Source organism: Schistocerca gregaria, chromosome 7 (genome assembly GCF_023897955.1).
Source record: "Schistocerca gregaria isolate iqSchGreg1 chromosome 7, iqSchGreg1.2, whole genome shotgun sequence".
In the NCBI taxonomy this organism is placed as follows: Eukaryota; Metazoa; Arthropoda; class Insecta; order Orthoptera; family Acrididae; genus Schistocerca; species Schistocerca gregaria.
In genome coordinates, this window is record NC_064926.1 from 65152494 (window position 1) to 65175329 (window position 22836).

Genomic DNA, 22836 nt, shown 5'->3' on the forward strand with positions numbered 1-22836 from the left:
GATGGCCATTACAACTGAAGCCGGCAGAGAATAAACATACAGGGTGATTCAAAAAGAATACCACAACTTTAAAAATGTGTATTTAATGGAAGAAACATAATATAACCTTCTGTTATACATCATTACAAAGAGTATTTAAAAAGGTTTTTTTTCACTCAAAAACAAGTTCAGAGATGTTCAATATGGCCCCCTCCAGACACTTGAGCAATATCACCCCGATACTCCAACTCGTTCCACACTCTCTGCAGCATATCAGGCGCAACAGTTTGGATAGCTGCTGTTATTTCTCGTTTCAAATCATCAATGGTGGCTGGGAGAAGTGGCCGAAACATCATATCCTTAACATACCCCCATAAGAAAAAATCGCAGGGGGTAAGATCAGGGCTTCTTTGAGGCCAGTGATGAAGTGCTCTGTCACGGGCTGCCTGGTGGCCGATCCATCGCCTCGGGTAGTTGACGTTCAGGTAGTTACGGACAGATAAGTGCCAATGTGGTGGTGCTCTATCCTGCTGAAATATGAATTGTTGTGCTTCCTGTTCGAGCTGAGGGAACAGCCAATTCTCTAACATCTCCAGATACTGTAGTCCAGTTACAGTAGCACCTTCGAAGAAAAAGGGACCAAAAACTTTATTGGCTGAAATGGCACAGAAAACGTTCACCTTAGGCGAGTCACGTTCATACTGAGTTGTTTCCCGCGGATTCTCACTGCCCCATATACAGACATTGTGACGGTTGACTTTCCCGTTAGTGTGGAAAGTTGCTTCATCACTAAACACAATCTTTGAAATGAAAGATTCATCTGTTTCCATTTGAGCAAGGATAAAATCACAGAAATCGATTCTTTTAATCTTATCAGCTGCAGACAGTGCTTGAACCAATTTCAGACGATAAGGTTTCATAACTAACCTTTTTCGTAGGACTCTCCATACAGTTGATTGTGGAATTTGCAGCTCTCTGCTGGCTCTGCGAGTCGATTTTCCTGGGCTGCGAACAAATGCTTGCTGGATGCGTGCAACATTTTCATCACTTCTCGGCCTTCCAGAACTTTTCCCTTTGCACAAACACCCATTCTCTGTAAACTGTTTATACCAACGTTTAATACACCACTTATCAGGAGGTTTAACACCATACTTCGTTTGAAATGCACGCTGATCAACTGTCGTCGATTCACTTCTGCCGTAGTCAATAACAAAAAAAGCTTTCTGTTGAGCAGTCGCCATCTTAGCATCAACTGACGCTGACGCCTAGTCAACAGCGCCTCAAGCAAACAAATGTACAACTAAATGAAACTTTATAGCTCCCTTAATTCGCCGACAGATAGTGCTTAGCTCTACCTTTTGTCGTTGCAGAGTTTTAAATTCCTAAAGTTGTGGTATTCTTTTTGAATCACCCTGTACAATTTTACAGCAGATGGCACCACGAATATGCCTTTTTCAAACTACTTAACAGTCGTACACAGTCATCTCAGGAAAGTTTTATATAAAAAGCTACCATCCATGTTCATAAACAATACAGAAGTAAATAAACGTGTTTCTCAATAACCAAAAGTATTTTCCAGACTAGAGTATGGTGCATGTAATTCGATTGTGTGTTGTTATTGTATGCATATTAAAGTGAAGGAAACCTGCTTAAACAGAATAAAGTTTGATTTTTAACCAATATGCTAATGGAACGCCAATATTGTAACTAAAGTTCAGAGACATAATACAGCCAACAAAGGAAAATTAAGGGAAAAATTTGCATAATCACAAATTTTTTTACAGTGGTGGGAAGGAGTCCCATGAACAACATTCTAACAATCGTGGGCATATCAGTGGCGGCTATCTGAAGGTCACTTTTCAACGGTTATATCTTGAATAACTCTTAAAAACCATGACTTCCAGAGAAAATGCTTCCCGGTACAAATTTCCAATAAATAAAGGTCCTATTCATTCTTTCTTTATGACTAAGTTTCTGCATTGCAGAAGATGGAAAATTGCAGATTATCAAAAATAACATTTTTATGATGAAGTGAGTCAAAAACAAATATTAAATGTATGTACCACATTTAAGTGCAGCAGAACCACATTATAGGATAAACAGTGTCCTTGCGGGGCTGTAAAAGTGTGGCAAGGAGAGAGGGGGTGGGGGTGGGGGGGGGGGGGGGGGGGAGGATGTGTGGATTAGAAGCGTAAGGGAATGTAGGTCACAAGATTGTGTTCATGCAATTACCCCCTTTGCAGCTCTGTGAACTGAAAGTCAAACAAGTGATTCTCATTCTGTCTACCCAACTACATCACTACATTCAGCGTGCCTCTCAAGGTTATACCTTCACCCTTCACAGTTCACTATGTATCATTGACAACATAGTACACAGGCATCTGAAGGGGCTCATGTTTATATATCCAATTTATTAAATGAGTACTTGTTTGCAATTGCTGAGTGAGTTTTTATGTAAAATATGTCCTTGTAAACAGTGGCAGCAATGTTTAATTTGTAAGTGTGATATTAATGACCTATGTAGAGTTGATGGGAAAGGGAACTGGATTGGTGATGTGGCACATCGCTGCCTGCTCTCTCTCTCTCTCTCTCTCTCTCTCTCTCTCTCTCTCTCTCTCTCTCTCCCCCCCCCCCCCCCTCTGACAGTGTACTGTAAAAGGCGTGTAACTGTATTTATAACCACTTCATGGTGAGTTAATGAATGACCAAGTCACTGCACTGCTCTTACCATTAATTTTTTTACTGGTAAACTGCATGAATCTTTTCCATTCAAGAACTGCTGGCACTTTCAGAATGGGTTGCACTGAGTGGAGCCACTTACCACACATCCACAGTATCTCTTCCAAGATGGATGTGAATACAACTGATGGGTTAAGACTTATCATATTCAAGTCTAGAGCAGTAAACTGCTGTAATACATTGACTTTTTTGAGACATAAAAAATTCTATAAAACTTAGGTGACCTACTTCAGTTGCAGATACGTGATAATTTAAGCCTGCTGAGCTGAGGCAGAGGTAGTGCATTTGACACCCCATAAGTTGTGAACCTTTTTTAGACGGTGATACTGGAGACAATGAAACAGATATTGTCAAACACATTTGGTACACACTCTTCAGTGTAGCAGCAGCTCCAGCTGTTGAGCCGTCTTACAGTACTTAACACTTAATTAACTGATAATAACTCCACTGTACACACAAAAGCTCAGCAAAGCTGTTTCGTCTACTCACATAAAAGGATAGGGCAGGCAATGCTGACGAGATATAGTAAGTCTGTAAACTGAAAACCTAGCAGCGCTCGTGGTGGAGGAGGTCACCTTTCCTAGAAGAAAACTATAGTCGCCATACAGGATGGCTAAGAATCAATTTCCCCTCTAGCAGTGTAGGACAGTCATATAGACTTACACAGAGTCCATCAAGATGTGTTTCTTATGTTAGTATAATTAGTAATGCATATCTGCATTCCATCCAGTGTTAACAAATTTTGTGTCGAAGGAATGCTCCCACGCATTTATGTGCCACATTGCCAGTGATATAAAAGGTGTGCTGTAGAGGGTCAAAATAAATAAATTTGTGAGACACCCTGTAGTTGCTTCTTGTGATGTAGTTTGGTAGACAGAATGGGGATCACCTGTTCAATCTTCAGCTTAAAGACCTATAAATGTGGGGAGTACATGAACACAATCAGGCAACCTATATTCCCTCGTGCTTCTAAACACCCCCCCCCCCCCCCCCCCCGCCCTTTCCACCCTGTTACACCACCAGAACACAATTTGGCTCTTAGTATGGCTATGCTAAGACATGGTACGCACATTTAACATTCGTTTTTAACCCACCTCATTTATGGATAAACATTATTTTTTACAGTTCAAACAATATTTTTAATAATTTGCAATTTTTGCATCCTCTGCAATGCAGAAACTATTAATCACAGAGAAAAAATGAAATGAACATTTTTGTAGGAAATCTAATGCAGCCCAATTTTGTACTGGGAAACATTTCTGCTAAAGCTGTGGTTTTTTAGTTATTCCCCCATACAAATGCTCATGACTTTTAGTATGTTGTTCATGGCACTCACTCTTACCACTGAACAAAAATTTGTAAGTACACCAATTTTTTCCTGCAGTCCAACTATTTAGGTCTTCGTTGACTGGGCTAGCAAAGCAATGAACACTGAAGATGTTGCCAAATGAATGTATTACTATTTCGCCACTTGGCAGAACAAAACAGTTTTTAAAAATATGAACACACTTTTCTACTGAAGACTGCTGTAAAGCTTTTTTAAAAAGAAAAATGTACATGAATTTTACATGTTACCTTGTGCAATCCACATTTTATCACATTTACTTAAAATTTCAATGGGTGATATGTTTCAGAGCCAGACATGACCATTTTTATTGTATAAGAAATAATGAATGAATGACCAGCATAAATTAATGTAAAAAATATTTAATATCACATTTGTTATATAAAAGGCTGATATAGAGAACATATTGCAATTGTGGCCTTCCACCAAACTAAAGCCTCAAAAATATAACCTAAGGATAAATCAAACAGCATCACCACCATAAAGTAATTAAAATTTATATATCTGATGTGTGCAACATTGGCAAAAAAGGGAGGAAAAAGCCATTTCAGTGACTGCATAAACATACAATTGTGTGTATTATTCACAAGTGTGTGTACATGCAATGATAGGAGTGAGGGAAAGGGGAGGGATGTAGGGGGGAAGGGGGATAGAGGGAGAGGGGGATAGAGGGGGAGGAGAGAGAAAGAGAGAGAGATTCATTAAATAGACAGTTACTGAAAATGTTGGGAAATGTTTACATTATTTCATTTGTTTAGCTTCTCTGTGTACTGCAAGACTACCAGTCAATATGTACGACCCAACAGCCTCAGACAATTGTTAAAAATGAAGATCTACACCCTTTACTATCAATACATTGCCTCTTCCTGAAAACTACAAATATAGTCATTACAAAAGGTACCTGTAAGCTTTTCACACTAACAATGTTTGGTAACTGATACATTAATAAGCTAATATTAATCAAAGAAATACACCTTGAGTGTATACACCAAAAACTCTTCTAACCATGTGTAACTTTCTAATGGCTATGAGAAAATTATATAAGAACCTTGAAACCTTTGTGTTTCATATGAACAACGTTTAACTTGGAATTACAGTAATACAGAAACTTAAAGTGGTACAATCAATATGCACCGATGAAATAGTAAAAGTTTCATGAAAGGGAGTAAATATACCAATGAATTCACCATTTCCCACTACTATGAAGTCTTAACTAATTAATGAATCAATGGAATAAATGAAGTTAATTATAATGACTGCGTACCAATGAGTTAAATAAACTGTGTAGACTATCAACATTGCTGTCTACAGACCGAATATGAATCACAAATACTAAGGTCATTAATGTTTTACTCGTACAAAAACCATTAAGAGAGTTTCATTGTTGATCAGTACAATATTCACAATATCATGAATCACTGCTCACTACAGAAAAGAAATTTACTTTTTCAAAGAATAATCATGTTCCATGCTAATTAAAATAAGGTAAGCCATATTAACAGTACTTACAGGTATTTCACAATAACTTACAATTTTATAACAACTTCATTTTTTTTAAAGAAAAGCATAACACAACATCTGTGAAGGATCTGATAAACATTCCAATATTCACCATGCTTGGAGTTTTCAAAGCTTGGCATCACTGACAAAATGCACAGGCCCTACTTATCTATTAAGAAAAACTGTGAAAACAGCAACAGCAATACATCACTGAAATTGCTCATTAAAACTGGCAACATTACTTACAATTACTTTTATACAGCATGAACTCTAGAAATTAAAGTTGCTTTCAGGCAAACTTCTATTTACAGCATAACCCAGAGAAACTCCTTTCCTCATGTCTTTACTCTTTACTACAATATGAATCACATTTTACATGGAGCTGCTACAAATGCAGCTGTGATCTTTATGAGAATAATGACAAACATTCACCATAGTATTACTGAAATGCTATGGCACTATTACAGAGATAAAGATTAAAAAGCATAAAATAACAATACTGCAGTCTTGCTCTTGGATGTACTGAATTTCAAAAAAGTCAGTAATGCCAGCAAAAGATTCTCTATGTTACACAAAGCTAAGCTAGAAAACATTTTTCAGTTAATAGGCAGGAACATTGTTATGTCTTTGGTACACACTACAAAATCTGTCACTAAGGAGACACAGACACGTACGTACATACATACATATGCGTGCGTGCACACACACACACACACACACACACACACACACACACACACACACACACACACACACACACGGGACATTGGCAGAAAACAGATCACATCAATGACAATTACTATAGACATAATGATGACAATTATTAGTAATATTATTATTTAGTAAGGCAATTGTTTGGTTAAACTATTTTTAAAACATTTATCTGTGCAGTACATAAAACACTAATGTGTTTCTTTGTTCCACTACTATAAAAAAATATTAATTTTCTGCTTTTAATTACATCAATGATATAATGCAATTTTTATCTAACACATACCATTTACATTTAGAAGTGGTATATTTCCCATAACCTGTTATCTACATATTACTTTCTGCACTTTAAGGCAGCTAGAATCCACATAAAGCAAACTCTCTGCAAAGGAGGTATGATAAAAATTATAAGCCATAAAGGAATTACATTCCTATAAAACACCATTTATTTTACATTACTTGTAAACTATATTTTTTGCTCTATTTCTTCCTCAGTCCATTAGTGATTGCTAAAACACATGTAAAACCTTAATACATATGTAGAAATCATGATGCAGTACATATTTAAAATGCAAAACTCATACAGTGAAAACTATCCTAAAGGAAAGTATGTCACCCTTCAACAAACTGTGAAACACAGTTATTTTCCAAAAATATTTTAAATCTTCCTGGAACAAATATCACTGTTACAAACTACAACACTCACTGCCAGTGACGGTATGGCATTTCATACATGCACTTCTTAAACAGGGTACCATATTTCATGCACTGGTGTCTCTCAGGATTTCAGGATTTTAATTTGCTTGTACTAGTGTTCTCAAAAATCCTGAAAGACTTATTTACAAGTCATTTTAATGGAACCTGTTTAGGGACTACCTAAAGTGCACATATTTTCATAACCACACATTATATAAATTCACTGACAGTTTAACAGACTTTTTACCTACAGAATTTTTTTGACAGTCACACTGAAGAGCAAAATGTTCAGTAAAACTATGTGGAGCATATCAGAAATTTTCTTATAACATGCAAAGCTCAAAATCACACACACACACACACACACACACACACACACACACACACACTAATGACACCATATCCTGGCACTGTTACCATCCTAACAGAGCTCCTCACATCTTCAATTATTAAGTTATATGAAAAACCTACATTAAATCTTTCAACATTTCAACACTATTCCACAGGCAAATATTTTAGTTACATTTCCAGGGCAGGAGATTAGTATAGTGCAAATTTAACACACCTTCAAACTAGAGACTAGATATTTTGAGCATGGCATCAAAACATAAATACTACATTGTCATTTCCTATGAAACAAACAAGATAACACCCAGTTATAATCTGAATCTCCTTTGAAGTGGAATATTTGGGCAAAAATATCTAAATAACGCGTAATTTACTATCTAAACCAGCTTAATATAGGATACAAGCACCTGTCGGCTCTTGGTGTGTGAAAGCTATACTAGAAGAAACCAAGCGAACAGTTTTACTGTGCATGGAGATAACAAAAATTCAAAATAGTTGAATGATGAGGAAAGAACCTCTCTGTTCCAAAAATGAATAATTGATTAAAACATTTTCAACTGTCTTTCTAGTGAAAGCAGGTTCTTTGGAGAACACAGGAGATAAAGGAGATAATTGACTATGTTAGGCGCTCCTCACATAACCAGGAAAAAAGATTAAACCTTTATAAACAACACTGACAGCAATATGTCAGTATTTACAAATATATAATATTTATATATATATATCTCTAATAATAGTAAAATATTTTTTTTCTAGATGTACTACGGCAGTAATACTTGTGGCACACACACAGAACAGTGACTAATATATACATATATATAATATATATAGCGAGCATTTCTTACAAATAAATACATGCTGATATTTGAACAGGCACATTGATCTGAGATTATAAATGGAAGTCTGACTCTTTCCTAAATCTACCACAAATCTCTCTTAAGGCTCCTACAAAAGCTTGGTCACCATCATTCTTCAATTGTATATTAATTCGAAGACCACTGGTCATTGAAGATAAAATGTAAATATATAACAAACATCACATTTTTAAAATTGAGGAATTGTACCTTATTCTATTATATACAAACATCACACTTCCACACCAAAAAGTGAAGTGATAAAAAATTATGGACTGTTTCTCCATAAATATATACAACTTTTCATTATATATAATCTGGACAAAAAAAGTGAACCACAATTTTAAAACGTGGTTACCTGCAGGCAGGAATGCTAGAACCGCAAAGAGAAAGAAAAATCTTGTTAAAGTCGTCGTCAAATAAATGAACTCTCCTTTCAATTTCATTCACAACTGAATTATTCCAAGAAAGACAAATGTTCTATGAAATGTGTAACTTTCCATTATTTAACAAATAAAAAAGGGAACAGAAAACAGTAGAACAAAGGCATATGTCAATTCATTTAACCATACTAAAAACTAATTGATTTTACACAAAATATAATGCTGTGAACGTACTTCACAATTGTTAAAAACAAGTAACAGGTCCAACATTTTGCTTTCTCAATTAATTGTATGACAGGAATATTGTTGTCCTGTCCTTCATTTTCTATTAACATTTCTAATCTGCCTGGCAATTTCAGACTCACAATCACATTTTTTAACAATATTTATACAAATCTGGTTCTCTTGACCGATAATACACTGAGTTACACACTAACTTTGTACATGACATGTCGTTTGTCTTCACTATCGAATTTGTGGTTCATACTGTGAATATACCTGTAAAGAAAAGAAAACCACATTTCAATATTTTGACAATGTGAAAGACAGTATTGCATACTAACTAAATAATAAAACAGCACTTAAAATGAAGTAATAACTACTTGCAGTTCCTTCTCAACCTGGGGTCTGAGTTATTTGCCCTTCCAGAAAAACACCTGGCCTATCGCTCTCTCCTAAGGGAGGAAGGAACTAGTAGTTCCAAATGCTAGCTTTGTGTCATCGCTTTTAACTTTCTATGTGTCTATCAGCAGCACTAAACATTTCACTACCTGTGTGTGGGTAAGTAATGACCAAAAATCCCGTCCCATCATTAATTAGTTATATTTGATTTCACAGAGTTTTAAATATCAGCTAAAAAATATAAATGTTTGCCATCAATTCCTTGCTTGGTTGTAGGCCTGTGTCTACAGTCCTAGTACACAAACAAATCTTCATGCTAAAACACCACTGCCCACTATTTGAAGAGCCAAAATAAAATGGTACAGCTCATTCATAAGCTACAGTATCATGGTATAATTTAATTTCTCAAGGTATCCAGCGATTCTAAAAAACCCTAGAGTTTTCCAGGCCAAGTTTTTATTTTTCTGCAGTCTGATTCTTAGAGTATTTCCTTTACTGACACGATCTCTACTAGACTTTAAAACTCATGGACAATGACATCAGCATCATGACTACCGAAGCAATTTAAGGTAGTGAAATGTGCAACACTATGTGTAACTGTCTTCTCATGGTCGGCATTAATTGCCACTTCTGAGACCAACACGCCCTTCATAAAGAAATAACTCATGCTTGATTTATCCAGAATTTTGGATACCATAAATGGAAGGCATTCATTCCAGAATACCATGATCAGAGAAGATTTGTCACACTGACCCACAAGTGGTTTGGTTCTTACCTGATGTCCATTTTCTGAGGTTGCAACTGATTTGTCATTCAGATCAGTTTTGAAGCTAGCCTGTTTCTCTACAAACTTCTGGTGTGACAAAATTTTCTCATTAATTCTGACTATAGACTGGAGGGAACTGTAGAAAAAAGAAGTTAAGGGAGTGTCTGACTGAAATTTAGTCACTAACAACTCCGCCTGAGCACCCAGTGTCAAAATGGCAAGATGAGCTGTCAGTATCTTGTCCCATCAAACTATTTAGTAGATATGACTCTGAGGAACTCCAGGAAAGATCATAGGTTTTGGTTTTACCTACTTCTGTTCCTTCTTTATTCATTCTACTTCCTTTACACATTTTCAAACAGCTGTTAATATTAGCCGAGACCAGCCTGACAATTTTATTTTCCACCCAACAACAATGCAAAACTTCTGTGGGTAAACAGAAGTGTGCTTGTAATATTGTCCACATCAGTTTAGTAGGGGGGAACATTGTTAGTAGATTACAATATGCTGTTGTAAAATGATAGAGATTCCAACCAACGCTAGTACAACCTGTCCTAAAGTCGTCCTGCACTGCAGATAAGTCACATGTCCCAAAGTCAAAAAATTTGGGACCCTCTACATTACCCTCGACTGAGCTTGGTTGTCAGCTCTTAAGAATGCCTTATTAACATTAGGGCTGAACAACTTGTTTTTTCAGATTTACCTTACAACGGGATGCACCTACCTCAAATCCTTCAACTAAATCTTTTGTAGCACTTTTTCTCAAAAACACTGACATGAGGTACCTGCTTGAGATCTGGCCCACTGCGCTATTCCAAAAATGTACAAACAGATCAGACTGAATAACTACATCACACACAGCAACAATCTTCTGTGAAAAATGGCTCTAGTCCAATCTCTATGCCATAATTTACTTTTGACTTTTGAAGTTGCATATTGGAGGCAATGTTACTGTGTGGGGGACACATCTGAAAAGAGATTAAGTAACTACTAATGCCCCAAGGAGATTGATCTCTGCGTTTTCTCAGCATCTCTCTGCAGTTAATCTGGCATTGTTGGTCATTGTCCAAAAGTTCCAGCAGAAGGTACTTATTGCCAGTGTCTTTAAGTAACCCCTGGTTGCTGGGACATACCACAATTGCATGGTGCACCCCCTGCCTGTGCTGCAACAGACTAAAATACTTGGAGGCTAGTTAGAATTTTCTTCATTGAAACTGGTAATTTTATTTTCAATTGCACTTTCCAAATCTAAAGCACCACCAGGATTGCCCTTTCCATCGTTGGAGATGACCATCACCAGAGTGCATCTAGAGATGGCAGGTGGCACCGCAGGGGCTACGTCTGATGCAGTAGCACTGGCTATTTGTGGCGTTTAGGTGTTGTCAGCTTCCTCGCAGCCTTGAGCCCAGCATGGTTCTTACTCTTGTACGACTGGAGAAGGCCTGCTTGCCTACATTGCTTAGTGAGAAGTTAGTTTTACGGAGCATGAAAATTCTGGATCCTCAGTCCAGTGAGGGTTGAACACATACTTCCAATTCACCGAGTAAGCCCTAAGGTAACATGTACATTAGGCAGTATCACACCTAAACAATATAGTGAGATGTGGCCAAGAGTTCACAAATAAAATCTTCCTTCCATGCATGTAATTGATAGTGGTTTATGTTGAATAAGAGCCACAGCAGCATGGGAAACATTAGCCAGTGAGGATAGAAATGATGCAAAGAGTCAAGTTGACCCCATGAACGAGGCACCTACTCCCCAGTCCCCACAAACTTCCTGCCACCTGCGTTGCACTACAGGCTTTAGTGTTCTAATTACACTATTTTATGCATACCACTACGTATCTATAATGAATCTTATTTGTACACAATACAATGAGATCAATAGTTGCTGGCATACTCAATATTAATTTTTTAGTATACATCCAAAAATGTTCTGTATTATTAAAAATCTATCATGCCTTATGTTCCTGGTTCAAAATAAATGGATATGAATAGGCTACAAACTCTCCTAAAAGCACACACACCTTTGTAGTAACACCGTGTTAGCAGACAAGGCAGTACTTTTTAACAGATCCAAATGTAAACCACATCAAATATTCCATCATATCTACTTTCTAGTCACACTGTCACAAAGACATAATCATGAGACAACAGGCCAGCATAGCATGGCCAGGCTACAGTGACAGGCATGCTAGCCATTCTATATCAACAATCAACAAGAACTAATCTCTGCACAGCTCGTCTGGAATCTGCCATGCTGGGATGGCTGGTTGGCCATTGCATCGGACTGAGCGAGGGGAGGAATTGGGGATGATAATACTCTGGTGAAGGGGAGTCACATGGCACTGAGATGTGCATGAATGGTGAGTGCAGTACCGCATTGTGCTAGGCAGAAGGCAAACAAATGCCTCTGCCCAAAATCAAATGAGACACCATGCCTTTTCCCGGCTTTTTAGGCAAAATTCAAAAATTCCTTGAGTTTCCCTTCAGTTTACCTGAACAAAAACATTCCTTGACTTTTCCCTGTTTTCCAGGATGATGGACGTTCTTTTTCTGCATTTGAAGAGGAACAACACTGTAACAATCTATGCTGTATTGGTGGAAGTATATAGCAACAATGCACCATCATATGACAGTGGCTAGGTAGAATAGATTCTTCTTGAGTGGTCAAAAAAGTCTAAATGATGATGAACGAAGGGACAGATCATCTCCCTGTGAGGAACCAGAAATCGTAAGAGAAACGGAGGCCTGGTGCTCGAAGACCAGCATATCACAAAAGAGGAAAAAGTGAAACTGAGTTATGGGTCAGTTTTCAACGTGTTGCGCAACATTTTGAACATCGAAAGGTCACTGCCTGCTGCTTTCCATGGCTGGTTGCACCCACTGAAAAGGCCTGACAAACTCAGGCTGCAGCAGAAATGTTGCAGCTATGTCAGGCTAACTGAGATGACATCTTTAACCATGTTGTCACCATAGAAGAGTGCTGCGTGGCAAAAGAAGTAGATGAAACATGTGGATTCACCAACACTGAAAAAAATTGAGGATCTACTCGTCACAGGGTAAGGTGCTGCCGAGCGTATTTTGAGACTGCCATGGTATGAAGCTAACAGATTATGCTCAGACTGGATAAACAGTCACAGGACCATACTACCAAAATGTCATGACGGGTTATGAGAGTCTGTCAAGACGCAGCATGTGTCCACTCCACAAAAATGCGCTAACTCATTCTGCAAAAGACACTGTCTCACATTCTGCAACTCTGGGCTATCAAATCCTGCCTCACATGCCGTAGCCTTCTGACATGGCATTCAGAAACTTCTTTCTCTTTCCTCAGATGAAGAAACCACTACATGGCAGGCATTTCCAGAATAACAATGAGGTGATTGTAAATTACAGCAAGATAACTGTCTCTTATAAAACATATCAGAATGTACCTGTGTTGGAGCAAATAAAACAAGCTCTACGACAACGCACACTAAATTACTTCTGCTACGAGGGATCTGAGATTTTGCTCTAAGGAGCATCATTGCAATTTCCAATTTCCTGTGATGCTTTTCACATTTAGTGTTTTTCTATTTTTGATCCCGGATTAGATTTTCAACATTTTATTTCACACAGAAGTGATCACAGGTTCAGAACATGTTAGAACATGAAAATCTGAATGAAAGATTTTGTATGCTTTAACACTATTACTCTGCTTCCTCTGCACATTTAACTGATATCTAGTACCTTTCCTTCTTCTTTTCTCCTCATTTCAATATTATTTGCTTGCAAAGCATCCGGATCATTACCTTCCATTTTTCAAATTTGCTATTGGCACTTTGCATACTTTCGGGTAAACAGGTGAGCAGCATAGCAACACTTCAATCTTGTGATAAGTGTATAAACTGAAGCGACTACAGTGGCACATAGCCATGTCTTGTTACATAGATGGACTTTAATGCAAAATTAATTTATTTAAAAAATGGCACATAGCAGGTTTTTTGGGTACGCTCTCAAATAGCCTTTGACTTTCAAAAGCACGCTACTCCCCCCTGCCCCACCCTACCTACCTACACGACAGACTAACCTCTCTGCTGTGAATTGACTACCAACTTAAACAAGTAAAACTGAGGAGGGGGGGGAGGGGGGGGGGCAGGAGGAGGAGCAGGTGGGGCGCACAAAGTACATGCACATTATGACATACCCTTACACTTAACAACACAATCATAATTTGACTACTTATTGCCACATGTGCAATGTCTACAGCTGACTGCTGACTTCACAGCTAATTATTCCTAATGTAAGAAGGAAGTTTTGAGCAAAGCATTATTCTTCAGTTATTTACTAAGGTGTGGCAGGAATGGAGAATCACACTAAATGAAATGTTCAGTTTTACCTCCAGTCAATGGTGTATTTATTAATTTAAGCAGTATGCAGTTGAGCAAAAATTGGTAGGTAATTATAGTTGGAGTCACAAATGGTGGTGGTCGAGTTTAGGCTCATTTTTCGCACTTACATCACGCAGTCTCCCACAGCCAGTACGCATTCAGTAGCATTCTGATCACCCTGGTGTGAATGTCTTACTCAACACAGGCATTATACATGGTTGTGACGAGTTATTTAGTGAATTTTTATTCCATTTGTTGCAAGTTGCCATGACTGATGGGAGTGGTAACTGACAAAGTCCTAAAAAACAGCGAAAGACATAATTGGAAGAATACTTGCTTTTATCAGTAGCAAACCATATGTATGCATGTATTGGTACAGTCGCTTGGAACCAGTGACAATGCGATCCCCATCCATTTCTCAAACTGCATGACCAGCCATCTTTTGTAGATCAGATTATAGCTGCATCATATTAAAAGGAACCATTGTGACATTCGACCCATGTGGTTCAAGGAAACACTTGAAAACAAGCATCTTGGCAGCCAGAAAGTAATTTGAAGTCTGCTCCTCCGGTGATTTAACTGCCGAACCACCTTATTTGCCAGACTGTCAATAAGCTAATAAGCAATATTTAAAATAGTGAAAGAAACTGAGAACTATATATAAGAAACTACTCACAGGCATTCAGCAGAGTCCCCGTATGGAAATTTCTAATTTAGGAAGCAATTTGGTGTCAACAGGGTGGTCACCAGAGACTGGAAAAAAAAAAAAAACCCCTTATCTATGTGAGATACTATTACCGTATACATACAACAAAATACTAAAATTTTACCAATAGAGAAATTCAAATCTAACTCCCTCTATTCAACTGCTTAATGTAATAAGAAGAATTCATGCACAGATATTCAGCCACACACACACACACACACACACTCACACACACACACACACACACACACACACACACACACACACACACTCTCTCTCTCTCTCTCTCTCTCTTTCTCATCCCGACCCACTTCATAACTTGACAATTTTAATTAATTTCAAAGCTGCTTGGACAAAATTATTAAAAAGCTCCAAATTTTGTTGACCTGTCATCCTTTGTTGTATGTAAAATGATGTTGATAACTTTCACTTTATGTCAGACTACACACAATAATACAGAACCAACTTTATCACACCATACATATTTTGCTTTTATTTTCTGAAAGGCATCATCAGTGGCCTGAAACATATATTCAGTTATGTGTCTACTAACTTGTTTCACACGCCAAACACTGTTCATTCAGATTATCACATCCCAGCAAGTCAAAAAGTGCTAGAACTGTTTCTAACCTGAAAGTACAGCAATACAGCACTTAGCACTTGAAACAAATGAGCACAGACATAAATATCATACCTGCCAACGTTTGACAAGGGCTATCAATGAAACTCACAGAAAAAAATAAAAAATTTCAACTTACCCCGGCTTCACAAAAATAATAATACTTCTGGCCTACAAAATACAATAATTCATGCTTCAAATGGGATTCTTCATCAATCACATCTACTTACAACATAGGCCAATGATTTGTAGATGAACATAGGAATCAAGAAGAAATCCATGTTAAACACCAATCGGCATGGTGAATATTCGTTTGAAGCATATGTAACAGGACTTTCTTGATAAATTAAGAGATTTTCAATAATTGAAAAAGACTTTACACAATAAAACTTGTTTGAAAGAAATATAAACACACAGCAAATTACATGCTAGTTCAACTTTAAAGTCATAGCTACGGCCTTTTTAGCTTCCTGTAAAAAGTCTTCAGAAAATGTTTTGTCATAACGGGGACTACATCTCCTAGTCTTCGAAACAGAAACAGACTTCAGAGATTCATTGGACATTAATGATCTGAACTCGCAAGGCCGAAAATGCATTCACATTCTGCATTGCTATGGGACATGCTGAGAATAGAGAGCATTACTCTACAGATTCCGTAATACTTAAGAAGTCTATCAGCTACACATATTCTCGATATTTGTGCCCAACTGGAATAACTTGTAACACCTTGATTTGCAGCCAAAGTGTCATCTACCTGAAGAGCTACAAACTGACTCTGAAGCTCATTCATCACCTCATCTGTAGTTTCTTTCTCTTCCTTGCATAAAAAGATAGGAAGCTTTACGAAGAAAAAACAAATGAAAGAAAACTGTGCATCTTCATCTTCAGTTTTGTCTAACCTAGAAACTTGAGCATGCTTTAACACTTCATTTCCAAGTGGAAGTTTGTTGTTGATGTAGCCATAGGCAGTACAAAAGTAGTTTCTTGAGGATGAAAAGAAAAGGGATTTGCCCATATCCTGGAGATCAGTTACTGTGTCGATGTCTGAATGGCAATAACTAACTCATCATCACTTCTTTGATTTTGAATCAAGTTGTACTCAACTTCAAGCAATGAGAAGCTTTTGACTATTCTGAGCTTAACAAACTTGGCAAACAACTGCATCAGCAAATCCATTAGAAGTTCTAATAAAAGTGAACTTGTGTCAAAAAAGCTTGAAGAGCAACATTCAATTTGTAGAATACAGTAATAGTCACATGAAGGAAAATGAAAAAGGCCATGTTTGTTTCAAGGGTGTGGAGACAACCTCATGAATCCACTGACCCTGCATGTCAGCAGGGGACTGTTCAAGCTGGTGCAGGCTCTGTAATGGTATGGGGCACATGCAGTTGGGAGTGATGTGGGAGCCCTGTTACGTCAAGATTTTTTGTCACATGCTGTAGCAGAAATCTTGCTCTTTAGGGAGGGTTTGTCACACATTTGGAAGAATGTGCTATTATTTTAGGGGCATGTGTAGTAGCAGAATCAAGAATTCTCTTCTTCTGATACTCTTTGGATCCACTTTCTTCAACTCTAGGTATTCTGAAAAATGTCAAGCTTGCCAAAATGTTCAGGGTGCATAATATCACTTCCCCTTTGAAGAAAGAATGAAAGAAAGAAAGAAAGAAAGAAAGAAAGAAAGAAAGAAAGAAGATCCCACTGGTCCAGTGGTCTATCCAAACATCTGCCTTAAGATAACCACTTACACTGAAGCACCAAAGAAACTGGCATAGGCATGCTTATTCAAATACAGAGATATGTAAACAGGCAGAACATGACTCCGAGGTTGGCAATGCCTATATAAGACACCAAGTGTCTGGTGCAGTTATTAGATCGGTTACTGCTGGTACACTGGCAGCTTATCAAGATTTAAGCGAGTTTGAATGTGGAGTTAGAGTCAGCACACGAGCAATGAGACACAGCATCTCTGAGGTAGTGATGGAGTGGGAATTTTCCCACACGACCATTTCAAGAGTGTACCATGAATATAAGGAATCCTGTAAAACATCAAATCTCAGACATCACTGCGGCCGGAAAAAGATTATGCAAGAATGGGACAAATGACGATTGAAGAGAATCGTTCAACATGACAAAGTGCAACCCTCTGACAAACTGCTGCAGATTTCAATGCTGGGCCATCAACAAGTGTCACTGTGTGAACCATTCAACAAAACATCATCGATAAGGGCTTTTGGAGCTGAAGGCCCGCTCGTATGCCCTTGATGACTGCACATCACAAAGGTTTTAGGCTCGCCTAGGCTTGTAAACACTGACATTAAACTGTTGGTGACTGGAAACATGTTGCCTGTTCGGACAAGTCTTGTTTCAAATTCTATCGAGAGGATGGACATGTAAGGTTGTGGAGACAACCTCATGAATCCATGGATCCTGCATGTCAGTAGGGGACTGTTCAAGCTGGTGGAGGCTCTGTAATGGTATGAGGCATGTGCAGTTGAGAGTGATGTGGGAGCCCTGTTACGTCAAGATACGACACTGGCAGGTGACACACATGTAAGTATCCTGTCTCATCACCTGCATCCAGTCATGTCCATTATGCATCCCGCCGGACTTTGGCAATTCCAGCTGGGCAATTCGACACCACACACATCCAGAATTACTACAGAGTGGCTCCAGGAACACTTGTCTGAGCTTAAACACTTCCGCTGGCCATCAAACTCCGCAGACATGAAAATTATTGAGCATATCCGGGATGCCTTGCAACGTGCTGCTCAGAAGATATCTCCATCCCCTTGTACTCTTACAGATTTATGGACAGCCCTGCAGGATTCATGGTGTCAATTCCCTCCAGCAGTGCTTCAGACATTATTTAAGTCCATGCCATGCTGCAACACTTCTGCATGCTCACAGGGGCCCTACATGATATTAGGTATGTGTACCAGTTTCTTTGGCTCTTCACTGTAGTACATACAAGCTTCAGAATTTTCTTTGCCTCTTTATTGCGCAAATTCTGAAATCCATGAAGGATTTCTTTTCTTCTGATGCTCTTCTCTAAGAAATAAAATATATCAACAAAGATCTCATCCACTTTAAGTGGCAATATTCCAGCACCTGTTTCAGCTGGTAGATTAATCAGGTGGCAAATGCCACTTAGGATGGTAATACCTTGTTGAACTTCCTTCATAACTGCTGAAACCCCATTTTTATCTCACCTGTGATAACATTACGTTACCTTTGTTTACCCTGTTTAGTCCTGTCTAATGCTGGTATGGATAGCACAGTGCTCACTCCTTTTTCCTGCAGAATATCATAGAATGCAACAACAACAGGATACAACTTGGCATTCATATAATTGCTTCCATCTGTCGCAAAAAAAGTCCATTTTGAAGGACCTTAACAGCTTCCAATGATGCATTTTTCCAATTTTATTTACAACGTATGTCATTTCATGCGAGCACAGCCATATTTCTTTGCAACTTCTGATGTGGAAAACATCATCGTAAATAAAGCACCAGAATGATCAGCCACACATAAGGGCACATTGTGTTCCACCAAAAACGAAGTAAACAGATACTCAGCTCTTATTATGTCACTGTCAATCTTCTTTTGATTTAACATAACTTAAGCGTTTTACCACACTTCACGTGATACTTAAATCGTTTCTTGCACCATGTGCAATATTAATATCATACCCACATATATCATGCAAAAGGCAAATTTTTGTTCCTTTCTTTATTTTAGTATGTACATAAAATCAACAGTATATGATTCTTTAAATGTCTGGAAGTACTGTTTCTTGTTGCATTTATTCATGACTCGTACAACAGTAAAATATCACATGAAAATATCCGAGAGAAAAAATCTCGATATGTACAGAAACGTCAAAAGGAATCTGGATCAGTGAGTGTCACATAAAAGTATAACATAAACACTCAAAGCAGTCAAACACTTCACTGAAACATGTCAAAGCACCCCCATTAAATTAACACACACACACACACACACACACACACACACACACACACACACACACACACACACACACACACACACACACAACAAATGTAATTAGTCTATATGTGGTCAAAGAATATGGGTTAAATCACAACAAGTGAATGGAGTGGAACAAAGAATTTGCAGAGCAGAACCTGTTGACATGTAAGTTTCACATGGAAGAACTTTTATCCCGTCTTTAAATTCAATTCCAATGATGATGACCTAAACATCATTTGGTTAAAAGTCACAATCATATCACAGAATAAGTTATCGTCTATCTTAGACTTGCAATTGACCCACGCAAACAATCGACTGTATGGAAGTGGAGTGATTATCGAATGCTAACGTTTCAAATTTTTGCCTCTGAAGTTGTAAAATGACACTGCCCATCCCTAAAATGCTGCAATTTCTGTAACTTTTATAGATAAACTGTGAAAGTAGGTAGGTTTGAAATACATATATTTTTCAGGTCACTGAGAACGCCCTTCGGAAAACGGCAGAACACATATGGCACGGTAAAACTAGTTTCACCCAATTGCACACAGATAGTACTAACATGACAATTATCAAAATAATATATCAAATGTTTCCAAATTCAATGAGAATGACTGGAAGAGGGATGGGTTCCCAAAAAATGCACTATTCTATGCCTTTGCACTAGTTCAAATTTGCTATTGCAGAAAAATCCACATCTGTAGCTGGAACTGTTAATCACTTTTCATAAAGCTGCTTATTCAGTGTAATGGAATTCCCAATATGGCACAAAAAGTAACATTTAATACACCATTAAAACTGTTACCTTCACTCAGTAAACCATAGGCTCGGTTGGTACTGATGCGTTTTTGATGGGCTGAGAGGTGCAAATCCATAGGAAGCAGCTACTTGCGGGTGAGCTGGGAACACTGCTGTTGGCTGCATATGTGCTGGCAATGGGTGTGAAGGATGAGTGGCCAAAACAGGTCTTGCACTGGCATGGTGAGCAGGCGGGGGCAGCGCCCTGCTGTAAGAATAAGACGAAAAGTCACATCCTAAAACTTTCCTTAATTACTTTTGAGAACTACACTATACAGCCAAATCTAAATTAATTACTATTTTCAAACAATGGAATATCTTACCCCCAACCAGTCACCACTCCCATCATGCACTGGTGCTGCCACTCACACTGTAGTTTCAGCTCTCTGAGACCACAGACATGTGTGCAAGTTGCGCTTGTGTGTGTGTGTGTGTGTGTGTGTGTGTGTGTGTGTGTGTGTGTGTGTGTGTGTGTGCGCGTGCGTGCGTGCGTGTGTGTGTACTGCTGACAAAGGCCTTAATGGTCGAAAGCTATGACTCTGTGAATCTTTTTATTGTGCCTATCGCGACTCAGCACCTTCGCTATATGGTGAGTAGCAACTTTCCTTCTCTCGATTGTTAATTACTATTTTCCTCTTCTAAAGTAATTAGAGGAACCTTATTTTAAATAGCAATGTTCTCTTACAGCTTCATCATTACATTGAGGAATCCTTAACAACTCCCACGGAGCTAATATGGTACTATTTAACTGGTCGTTTAAAATAATATGTAAGAAGTGAAGATGGAACTTTTTTTCCTTTTAAGCAATAAAGTTTCAAATATTTACAAGACAATAAAGAGATATGCTGGAAAACCTACGAACATATCGATGCTCATAAAGGCAAGAAAAATAGGCTATATTCCAGAGGTATGATTCTGCAAAATATAAACCTTTTTGTTGTTGTTGTTGTCATTGTCATCGTGTTCTTTAGTCTTAAGAGTTGTCTGACATCTGTCCCTACACCTGTTTGTTGTGAGTAAACTTCCTCACCTCTCTACAGCTATTGAAACCTACTTTCATATGAACCTGCTAACTGTCCTCCTACACAACCTTCTCCTCCTCCCCCCCAACCCCCCACCCTTGATTTCTCAATATTTCCACCTGAAGGTCACTCGATGCTTCAGGGTGTGTCATAATAACCGATTCCTTATTTTACTCAAGTCGTACCACACATTTGTTTTATCCTGAATTTGGTTCAGTACCTCTCATTAGTATTTCAATCTGCCTGTTTCATCTTCAGCATTTTTCTGTAGCATCCTATCTCAAAATCTCCTATTCTCTTCTTGTCTGAACTGTTAACCAGCCCCATTCCACTTGCATGCAAGGCTACACTCCAGCAAATAGCATCAGAAAACAGTTCCTAACATTATTTACATTCACTTTTCTTGCCATTGCCAGTCTACATTTTATGTCATCCTCACTTCTGCCATCATCAACTACTTTGCTGAAAGAAAAGTTGTTTACTTCTTTCAGCATCTCATTTTCTAGCCTAATTCTATCTCATCACTTTATTTAAGTTGACTACATTACATGAGTTGTTTTACGTTTCTTGATATTCACGTTATTTTCCAAGACCTTTGTCATGACTGAAGTAATTAAAATTTCATCAACAAACCGCAAAGGTTTTACTTTTAACCCTCAAATTTAATACCCTTTTTAGATTTGTCCTTGGTTCCCTTCACCACTTGCTCAATGCGCTCTTCCTTCTTAACCACTGCTCCCCTTCCATATGTTGTGAATGTTCAATAGTTGCTGTACAAGTTACAGATAATTTTTTGTTGCCTGCATTTTATGCCTCCTACCCTCAGCCTTTCAAAAAACTATTTCAAAATTTCTCTGGAATCAAAATTCATCTCCCCCAAGGCTGGCTTCTAGCAGTCTTTCCATTCTTATGTAACCTGCAGCTCATGATTTAGTGGTTTGAGTTGCTACCCCTAGATGGGGCGATATTTTGCTGGGTTTGCTGTGTCTGCTTGATCTTTAGGTTTCAGATAAGTTATTATTATTATTATTATTATTATTATTATTATTATTATTATGTAAGCTACCAATTAATGTCTTATGGGGGGAAAAACAAGCAGACCTTTGAGGGCCAAAAGATTGGCAGAAAAAGGGTGTTTATCATGTTCTATTGACAAAAAGTTAGAAATAACCTGTACTTTATTTGTGAAGAGAAAGATCAATTTGTACACATGGAAAAACCCACAGCCATTTGTTGATATCAGGCAAACTGTACTCTCATCAAAAATGTTGGCAAAGGAGTGACAGATTTGAAGAAGCTATCTGGTTCCGCGACTGATTCAAATCCCAACATGATTAGAAGGCTGGTGTTAAAAAGAAGAAGAAAAAAAAGACTTGTGGAAAATTATTAG

General features: G+C 38.0%; 1 protein-coding gene across 12 annotated transcripts in view; it reads right to left on the reverse strand.

The window, feature by feature from the left end:
• Window positions 1-4409: 4409 nt before the first annotated feature.
• Window positions 4410-22836, reverse strand: part of LOC126282220 (homeodomain-interacting protein kinase 2) — a 176535-nt gene continuing 158108 nt past the window's right edge. For 4 of the 12 annotated variants that reach the window (XM_049981775.1, XM_049981771.1, XM_049981772.1 and 1 more), the window contains 3 exons: window positions 20432-20632; window positions 14991-15067; window positions 4410-9053 (listed from right to left, as the gene is read on the reverse strand). In XM_049981775.1, coding sequence (XP_049837732.1) covers window positions 20434-20632 — 199 coding nt within the window. In that variant the 3' untranslated portion in view covers window positions 4410-9053; window positions 14991-15067; window positions 20432-20433. The remainder of the gene's footprint in view (window positions 9054-14990; window positions 15068-20431; window positions 20633-22836) is intronic. The other 8 variants (XM_049981779.1, XM_049981778.1, XM_049981769.1 and 5 more) reach the window with 3 other exon arrangements.